Source organism: Scyliorhinus torazame, chromosome 18 (genome assembly GCF_047496885.1).
Source record: "Scyliorhinus torazame isolate Kashiwa2021f chromosome 18, sScyTor2.1, whole genome shotgun sequence".
In the NCBI taxonomy this organism is placed as follows: Eukaryota; Metazoa; Chordata; class Chondrichthyes; order Carcharhiniformes; family Scyliorhinidae; genus Scyliorhinus; species Scyliorhinus torazame.
Window position 1 is genome coordinate 49,784,436 of NC_092724.1, and position 10,283 is coordinate 49,794,718.

At 44.2% G+C, this 10,283-nt stretch overlaps 1 protein-coding gene and 1 long non-coding RNA gene across 2 annotated transcripts in view; one reads left to right on the forward strand and one right to left on the reverse strand.

The window, feature by feature from the left end:
• Positions 1-8,908, forward strand: part of LOC140395199 (uncharacterized) — a 52,355-nt gene extending 43,447 nt beyond the window's left edge. The window contains exon 3 of the long non-coding RNA XR_011936125.1: positions 8,839-8,908. This is a non-coding gene — a long non-coding RNA (uncharacterized lncRNA). The remainder of the gene's footprint in view (positions 1-8,838) is intronic.
• Positions 1-9,885, reverse strand: part of hdgfl2 (HDGF like 2) — a 109,021-nt gene extending 99,136 nt beyond the window's left edge. The window contains exon 1 of the mRNA XM_072482728.1: positions 9,672-9,885. Coding sequence (XP_072338829.1) covers positions 9,672-9,743 — 72 coding nt within the window. The 5' untranslated portion in view covers positions 9,744-9,885. The remainder of the gene's footprint in view (positions 1-9,671) is intronic.
• Positions 9,886-10,283: the final 398 nt, after the last annotated feature.

Below are 10,283 nucleotides of genomic sequence, written 5' to 3' on the forward strand. Positions count from 1 at the left end.
TCACTGTCTGTGCGGAGTCTGCACATCCTCCCCGTGTGTGCGTGGGTTTCCTCCGGGTGCTCCGGTTTCCTCCCACAGTCCAAAGATGTGCAGGTTAGGTGGATTGGCCATGATCAATTGCCCTTCGTGTCCAAAATTGCCCTTAGTGTTGGGTGGGGTTACTGGGTTATGGGGATAGGGTGGCGGTGTTGACCTTGGGTAGGGTGCTCTTTCCAAGAGCCGGTGCAGACTCGATGGGCCGAATGGCCTCCTTCTGCACTGTAAATTCTATGATAATCTATGAATATTGGGGAAGATAAAGTCTCCCATCACAACAACCCTGTCGCTTTTACTCCTTTCCAAAATCTGTCTACCCATCTGCTCCTCTATCTCCCGCTGGCTGTTGGAAGGCCTGTAGTAAACCGACAACATTGTGACTGCACCCTTCTTATTCCTGATTTCTACCCATATAGCCTTGCTTCCATCTGAGGTGTCCTCTCACAGTACAGCTGTGATATTCTCCCTAACCAGTAGTGCAACTCCTCCACCCCTTTTACCTCCCCCTCTGTCCCGCCTGAAACATCTAATTCCTGGAACGTTTAGCTGCAAATCCTGTCCTTCCCTCAATCAGGTCTCTGTAATGGCAACAACATCATAGTTCCAAATACTAATCCAAGCTCAAAGTTCATCTGCCTTACCTGGTATACTTCTTGCATTAAAACAGGTACACTTCAGGCCACCAGTCCCGCTGTTTTCAGCAACATCTCCCTGTCTGTTCTTTCTCGGAGCCATACTGGCCCTATTCCCTAGTTCTCCCTCAATTTTTCACCTTCTGGCCTATTGCTCCGGTACCCACTCCCCTGTCATACTAGTTTAAACCCTCCCGTGTGACACTAGCAAACCTCGCGGCCAGAATACGTGCAGGGTAGGTGGATTGGTCACATCTTTTTCTTGAAACAGTAAAAAATATATACAAGGGCAAACGATACAAACACAAATTTTGTGTTGGAGAAACAGGGTACCGTCCCCTCAGCACCAATGTACGGGGAGGGGAGAGGGGTGGATACTCTGATTATTAAAACAGTTCACAACACATTTCTACAAAAAACAAATGGTACAAGCACTAAACTTTGCGCTGGAGAGACCAGATACCCTTGCCTCTGTACCGACAGAAGGGAAAGGAAGGGGGTGGTGGGGAGAGAGGGGAAAGGAGGGTGGTGGGGAGGGAGGGAGTCAGGATGTTGGTGGAGGGGTGGCCCAATAAGGCACTGCCTGAACTATCTACGGAGGCAGAAAAATAAAAGAACCTTCAATTATGATGTGCCAGATTCCAGGAGTTGACCAAGCTAAACTGCCCTTTAATTGGAAAAAAAATGAATTGGGTACTCGAAATGATTTTTTTGTAAATAAGCTTCTTTAGCTTTCCATCAGGCTATCACCCTGGATGACAAAAAATAGTAGATTTTAAACCTCTCCTTTGTGGGAGAATTAGAAGTGCTATTCAGAGCCCAACGAGGGAAACTTAGGCACCACTGTACCAGACTCAAATCCCCTACGAGGCATCCCTGAACCAGATTCCACCACAGCTCGAATTTTCTGCCAGGAAGTCAAATGAGATGGGAATTAAGTTAGATCTTGCTGTTAAATTTGGCACATTAGTTGTCAGTGACAGACTTAACTAAAGCCGACTTAACTGAAGCAAAAGAGTAATAATTGATTGCAACTACATTTCACCCAATGTGCTGATAGGTGGGACTAAACAAGCACTTATGTTGACCAATGTAAAAATTTCAAAACTGGTTATTCTCATGGAATAGGCTCCCAACAGTGCAGAAGGAGGCCATTTGGCCCATTAAGTCTGCACCGGCCCTTGGAAGAGCACCTTAGTTAAACCCACACATCCAACCTATCCCCGTAACCCCACTCAAATCTTTGGACACTAAGAGGCAATTTAACGTGACCAATCCACCTACCTGCACATCTTTGGACTGTGGGAGGTAACCGGAGCACCCGGAAGCAACCCGGAGCAGACACGGGGAGAAAGTGCAAATTCCACAGTCCCCCGAGACCGGAATTGAACCCAGGTCCCTGGAGCTGTGAGGCAGAGGTGCTAACCACTGTGCCACCCGTGTTTTGTAGAACACACACAGAAGTAATTCCAAATGTACCTTCCTATTTCTAAATAAGATAGACTATATTTTACTGGTTAGTAAACAAATGCTCACTTTTGTTTTGATTCTTTCCTGTGAGCCATCACAATAACCTGGCCAGCTACTCTTACCTAGTTCCAGTCCCAATCCTCTATTCATTTTATTTTTCATTTTAATCCTGTATCCAATTTCCTTCTAATTATAGAATCTCTGCCTCAAAAGCTACTCATGGCACTACAGTCCACATTCCAAATAACAGTTTCAAAAATTCTTCTAACCTCCGCTATTCTTATTCTAATGATAAACCCGATTCCACGTCTTGTTATTTTGTCATCCAGAGGGAACAATCCTCCATTAATTCCTACCTCAACAAGGGTCTGGTAGCACAGTTCCTGAAAAGGAATTCAGAGGCCTGGACTAATAATCCATTCAATAGAACGCAAGCTCAAATTCAGCCATGGCTGTTTGAGGAATGATTCAGTTTGAATAAAAACATAGCCAGAATAAACAGGCTTGTATCAGTACAGGTGTTGTGACTGACTCTGAACTTACCTCTGAAACTGCTTAAAAATCCAGCCACTCAGTTGCATCCAGTGGTTCAAGAATACAACCTGCTGCCACCTTCTCTCGTTAACAGGGGATATGAAAGAAATGCCTGGCCCCTAGAAACTGCCATTGAAACCTACATCCGGAGCATTATTATTATTTTTTTTTTTTTAATTGGGAAAAAAGCTCCATTAAATCCTCCCGAGGTGTTTCTAGTGAATCTTTGCAGTACCCTTTCTGTGCCTGTAATATTCTTCCCAATGCAGTACCCAAAACTGTGTTGCCCTTGCCTCCTTGAAAAAAACTACAAAACATCCAACTACAACATAATAATGGATCACACTGCAATCAAGTGACTCAATTAAATTATCTCTGATATTCTTATTGGTTTGGTTATGCTTAGGTTATGATTATTATGTTCCTGCAATACACTGTTCTGCAACTAGACAAGGTTCTTCCCATACAACGGTAGCCTCCACTAAAACAGCCCTTCCATCATTGGATACTACCAAGTTCATGGTTAAATCATGCCTCCTACCTCAGTATAAATCAGTCATAAGTGATGAATGCATTACAAATTTTAAAAGGCTATTCTACAAACCTATGAATAGTCAGTAAATGTTACTTCAACAATGCAGAATGGTTGATGTAAAAGCAGAATACTTTATAATGCAATTCATGAAGTAGCTCCTCCAGGCACTTTAAGAAAATCTATGTTACAACAAAAGCAGGACGTGTATGTTTGACTGTGTCAAAGTGACAACAGATTGGGTTTACAGCCATAATTCCACACATCAAGTGTTCCTTTAAGAAGGAAAAGTAAGGCCAGTGTGAGAATTCTCCTGTTCCAATCCATTCTGGCTTATTGGTTCAACAAAGATTTAATAACGTATGGCACCTGAGAGTTTGCTGTATTTTCCTCCTTTTAGGTAAGGTAAGAATACAAGTAAGAGTGTACACACAAAACTATGCTTAGCAGCACAGTAAAACTCATATTTACATCACGTGAATCTTATGTGAACAGATGTGTGATTTATTGTATTGAAGTAGAAAACTCAAACAGAGTGAAAACTTTACCAGGTGTCTTCACCATATTAAAATATTTACAAATCTATTATCGCTGAAATGTCAATGCTCCATTAGTGTACAGTACAGAAGCAGGTCATGCAGCCTAAGTGATCCATGCTGCCATTTATGCTCCATATCAGCCTCCGCCCACTCTACTTCAACTAACCCCACCAACATATCCTTCTATTGCATTCTCACATGTTTAATCTAGCTTCCCCTTAAATGCATCCATGCCATTCGCCTCACTTACTCTTTGCGGTAACATGCCCTACAATCTAACTACTCTGTGGAAAGAGTTCGCTCCTGAATTTATTAGTGACCATTTATGGTCCCCAGATTCAATTAATAATGAAGTGGAATAGAGGGGCAAGATGACACACTGGTTAGCACTGCTGCCTCACAGCACCAAGGACCCAGGTTTGATCCTGGCCCCGGGTCACTGTCCATGTGGAGTTTGCACATTCTTCCCATGTCTGCGTGGGTCTCACCCCATAACCCAAAGATGTGCAGGTAGGTGAATTGGCCACACTAAATAGCCCCTTAATTGGAGAAAGAGAGAGAATTGGGTACCCTAAATTTTTATTTAAATAATGAAATGGAACCATCTTCTCTACATCTTTCATAATCTCAATGACATCGATCAGGTCAACTCTCAGCATTCCCTCGTTTCTGGAAAAAGTAACCCCAACCCATCCAATCGCTACTGATGGGATACCACCATATGCTGACATCATCCTTGTAAATTCTATTTTGGTCCTATGTATCCTATTAAGAATATGGAGACAAGGGGCGGGATTCTCCCATTCGGCGGCAAAGTGTCCACGCCGTCAGAAATGCCGTCGCGTTTCACGACGGCGTGAACGGGCCGCTGGGAGTACCGATTCTGGCACCTACAGGGGGCCAGCACGGCGCTGGAGCGGTTCATGCTCCCAGGCTCCCATCCCGGCTCATGCGCGGTGGCCTCCCTCAACGCGCCAGCCCCGACGCAACATGGTACGGGAGTTCAGGGGCTGGCGTGGAAGAAAATAGGCCAGGGAAGTGAGAGGCCGGCCTGGCCCCCATCGGAGGGCCCCCCCCCCCCCACACAGGCCGCCCACTGACCCTGCGCGCAGAGTTCCCGCTGGCTGCAACAAGGTGTGGACGGCGCCGGCGGGACTCTGCCTTTTTAGAGCGGCCACTCGGCCCGGAGAATCGGCGGACTGGCCGCGTACAGCTGCCGCCAATGGCAGATTCTCTGCTCCGCAGAGAATCGCGTGCTGGCATCGGGGCGGCGTGGCCCGGTTGCGGGGATTCTCCGGCCCGGCCCGGGAGAATCCCGCCCAAGAATTGTGCACAGTAGACAAAATGCATTATAGTCTCCAGGGGGGGTTTAACAACACCACCTCAATAAATGCTCTTTAAAGCCACAGATCTATGCATAATATCTATACTTCAGCTTTATTACCAGTCGGAAGAAAAAAAATTGTACTTGGTCTCATGTCCATTTTCTACGATAACAGGGTGTTATGTCACTTCCTCCACGGTGGTTCAACCTGCAACTAGTGATTCAGCTTAGTTTCATACAGCATACAATGCTCTCTTCAGATTCAGTGTAAACTTCCATGATGAATGTTTTTGCAAACACGGAGCAATATGCTTTAACTACATCCTAGTGTCCAGTGCCTGTCTTGTAGTTACATAAAAGACATCAAAAAGGCCCCAAATTTGCTGCAATGGGGATTTTGTTAACAAATGCCATGACTGGCTGTTCCTTCCGAGGCAAATTTATGTGCCAATTTACTGGTAAAGCAATCAGTAAATGTCATAGCAAGCACAGCAGTGAATCAATAGATGAGTAGCTAACAGCCAAAGTAAAAACAAATTGCAGAAAATGTTGGACAACTCAACAGGTCTGGCAGAATCTGTAGAGATAAAAAGAGTTAACGTTTTGAGTCTTCGTCAGATCTCTGAAGACGAGTCATGCAGACTCGAAACATTAACTCTATTTTCTCTCTCCATAGACAGTGCCAGACCAACTGAGTTCTTCTAGATTTTTCTGTTTTTGTTTTAAATTCTAGCACCTGTCGTATTTTGTTTTTATTTATAAAAACAAATTCCGATGTGCTACTATTCAACAAAACGAGCGTTTTGGATTTATATGGTTCCTTTAACATGGTAGGTTTAACAAGGTATTTCGCAGAAGCATTAGTAAACAAAATTTGAGACTGAGCTATACAACATGGATATTAGGTCAGATGTCCACAAGCCTGGACAAAGAGTTTGGTTCAAGGAGTGTCTTTAAGGAGCGGAAAGTGGAGCTGAGGCAGAAAAGATTAAGGAGGGAATTCTAGAGACTCTAGAGCTGAAGCAGCTGAAGTCACGAACACCAGAAGTGGAGTGATTAAACCCAAGGAACACGAGGTCAAAATTGGAGAAGTGCATATATCTTAGAGGGTCGCAAGGAGATAAGGGTGAGCAAGGCCATGAAGGATTTGAAATAAGAACGAAAATCTAAAAACTGTACTTGGTGCGAGTTAGGGTATAGGCAATAAGGTTTAGGATGAGCTCAAGTTTATCATAGAATTTACAGTGCAGAAGGAGGCCATTCAGCACATCCGAGTCTGCACCGGCTCTTGGAAAGAGCACCCTGCCCAAGGTCAACACCTCCACGCTATCCCCATAACCCAGTAACCCCACCCAACACTAAGGGCAATTTTGGACACGAAGGGCAATTGATCATGACCAATCCACCTAACCTGCACATCTTTGGACTGTGGGAGGAAACCGGAGCACCCGGAGGAAACCCACACACACACGGGGAGGATGTGCAAACTCCGCACAGACAGTGACCCAAGCCGGAATCGAAACTGGGACCCTGGTGCTGTGAAGCAATTGTGCTATCCACAATGCTACCGTGTTGCCCCTTTATGGAGGGTAGAAGATGGAAACCCAGCCAGGAATGCACTGGAACAGTCAAATCTAGAGGTAACAATGGTGGCAATGATAAACAGATCCACTGAGGAAGGGCTGAAGTCAGGCGATGTTACAGAGGTGGAAGTAGGCAGTCTTAATAGCAAAGCAGATGATGATGCAGAGGTCAAAGACAACACCAAGGCCCAGAAGTGTTTAAAATAGTTGTTTAAATGATTGAATAAATGGACAGAAACAAGCATAAATTTGCCTTTAGGGCATTTTTTATTTCTGTCTGGTTAGTTCCTGGGACGATGCAGTGACCCCCAACTTCCTATTGAAAGATCAAGAATAAATCGGAGTCATTTTGTTCTCATTAAAAGCAGTCTGGAATCCTTGTGCCATTTCTGTTTTGCTCAATATATTGTCAGAAGGTGCAAATTGGCATGTGGTAAGCAGTTCCATTCATAATGCAGAGGATATATGATCAACTTTACATTTTTTTAAAGAAGCTCTATTTGGATGGCAGCTTAACTCTGGGAATGGAAAACCTACTCTGATTATATATAACTTATGTTCCTTTGTCCCAGAAATCCTAGATACAGTCATAACTAGACCAATGTAATAATGAAGAAAATAATTAGGGAAACAGATTTAATGTTTACAGTGAAAAGATTCCTATGATTCCAAATGTTTTGAGCCTACAAGCGCCATTCTCCAATGGTCTAAGAGGTTGTGGAGGTCATAGGTGGTGTTAATTAAGCAAACTCAATCTCCCCACTGATTTTAATTAGAATCAGGTCCATGATAATTATCTGTTTAATTTATTCAGCCAGGAAATAGCATAAAATTATCAAGAAATTATGGCATGGTACACATAATGGCATAATTTCCTGGGATTTCTGCACCATAATATTGGCGTACACTGTAAACATGTCATTGCAGTATTCTGAATTACCAATAAATTCCAGATCTACACAATCCTGGTTTTGACTCCCAGTGATCACATTCAGAACTGGGAACAGTAGGAAAATCTCAATTGGTTGGCTTGAGAATAATTTCATCTCCACAATACATCCACATTCACAATCATCATCAACAAAACATCGCTCAATAAAAGTGTATTTTTAAAATGTTTTTCTAATTATAATGACAGGGGCTTTTCACAGTAACTTCATTTTGAAGCCTACTTGTGACAATAAGCGATTTTCAATTTCAATACAAAATGTTAATAATTTAAATGCATTAATCAAGCTTCAGAATAAAATAAATATAATCAATCTACAAAACCGGAGCCTCTTGGCAGCCTTAATATCACTCTCCGTAACCACTATGTTTTTAACTTCTCGATTTTCCTGCCTCCCAACGAAAGTGCAGTTCAAATCATCTTTGTTCCACTGAGCCTATCCTGCAAACTAATACAGGTAATTGCAAGTCTGCCAAGAATCACATTCCGAAATATCCAAGGCATTTATATTATCACGTGGGCCAGGTCGTGCCAAAAAACGAACAGTACTCCCGCTTCCAAATGACAGCAAAAAGCATAACACTAGTATCAATGAGTTTTGTCAATATTTTAGGTTTTCCTTCCAATTTTCAGACAAAATAGATGGAACTTGTGCCTTTAGAACAATTCATTTGCCTTCAGGTGAGCAAAAGGCAGAAGGGTTGTGGGTCGGCCTGAAGTTATGAAAGATGCTATATAAATGCAAGTGTTCCTTTTTATCACATCCTCTTGGCATCCCAAAGTGCTTCACAACAAAGGGAAACACTCTTATTACAGTGGCAAACATGGCAGTATTATGGATGTTTCAAAGCACTTTACAAGCAATTACATTTTTACTCAAATGGTCTCTCCCCTAAAAGGCTGTGGATGCTCAGACAAATACAGTTTTTATGGCTGACAAAAATTTCCATCAAGTAAAGTTATCAAGGGAGATGAAGCAACGGTGTGGCAATGGAGTTGGGAGGCAGGTCAGCCATGATCCAAATGCATGGCAGAGCAGCCGGGGAGCATAATGGTCTACACCTGATCCCATGTTCCTTAGGAGCATTTGGAAGTGTAGTCCCCATTGTAATGTAGGAAACTTGGCAATTAAATTGCACACAGCAAAGCCTCACAAACAACAATGAAATAAGTGACCAGGTCACTGGTGCTATTTAAAAAATAAACATCAGCAGAACAAATGAACTCTATTTCAAATAGTGCCATAGAATCTTGATGGCAGATTTCATCCGAAAGATGTATTTCCAACACTGTGGCAGGCCATCAGTACTGCATTATGGAAGGTCAGCCAAAATTAAACCCACAATCTTCCAACAGAAGTCAGGAAGGCTACTGAGGTAAGACTCATATTATTGTTACATCAGAATGTAAAGCTGCTAGGTGATCACCCATTATATTAATTAATGATTTTGGTTGAATCTAGTTTCAAATATCTGAAGAAATTTGACCTGAACCTTTTTTCTCCAGGTAACCTGTCAGATAATGATGATACACTGGCAGGGGATAGGTTGGCGAAAGCTGGTGTGTGCACAGAAGCCCTCTGCGCGCTGGGATCTGTAGTCCTGCGGGGCATCCACGCCTGCGCGGGGCCGCTTGCAGCGAACAGGAGGGACTACAACTCCCGTCGTGTATCCCGAACGCCACGCATGCGCATTACCACCAGTGCGTTCAGTAAAATCCACTGTACATCCGTTCCCCAACAAAAAAAAACTTTCAGGCACAAATCCCACGCCAAGAGACCCCCACCCCACGTTAACATTTGCTTTTTTTTTTAAATAAAGTTCCTACGGGGGGAGAAAAAACTCCCAGGGCAGCGCCGTCCCTTTGCCTTAATTATCAACGGAAACAAAAGAATTAACTACGAGAGAAAAAAAGACAACATGCAAATGGCAGATGGGTTGCAATTTACCTCACGCTGGTTCCAGTGCCGTATGTAGAATACGAAAAGTTTTGATTAGTGCTTTGTTTCTCCCCCTCCCCTGTCAGACTCTCGCTCCCTCCCGCCAAAGCGTCTCAGGCAGCGGGATACTCACCCGAGCCGGCCAGTGTGGATAACCCTTCATCTTGGCGAAAACCAGGTCTCCCGCTTTGAAACTGTGAGGCATCTTCTAGCCGATCGGGTCTCGATTCGAACCAAATCTGCTTTCACGCCAACACACAGGCCGCGCGCCAGCCGCACCGCAGCGCGATTCCCAGTCTTTCGAATACTGCACAGGGCCCGAGGGGAGTTGTGGAGGGGAGAGAGAGGGGGGGAGGGGAAAGGGGGCGGGAAGGTAAAACCGAACCTGCTGCCCAGCACAAATCCCGCCTCCTCCCTCCTCTGATTGGCCGCCGTCGGCTCGTGGCGCCGGACCGACGCTCTCCGATTGGAGGGCGCGGCTGTCAAGTCACGTGACGTCAATGGAGGGCAGGCTCGTGTGATGCGAAGAAGAGGGGATGGGTATTTTTTGGGGGGGGAATGGAGCTGGATAGAATGAGCTGTGCATGTGGGTGGTGGGGGTCCCTGTACTATTGCATGGATGCTGCCAGTGCTGAAAGAAACCGATGCACTCTATGCCCTGTCAAATCTCACCTGTTGTGGTCGTCGTACAAATTTTATGAATTAAGTGGAATTTTGGGAGAGGGGAAAAGCAATTTTCCGAGAT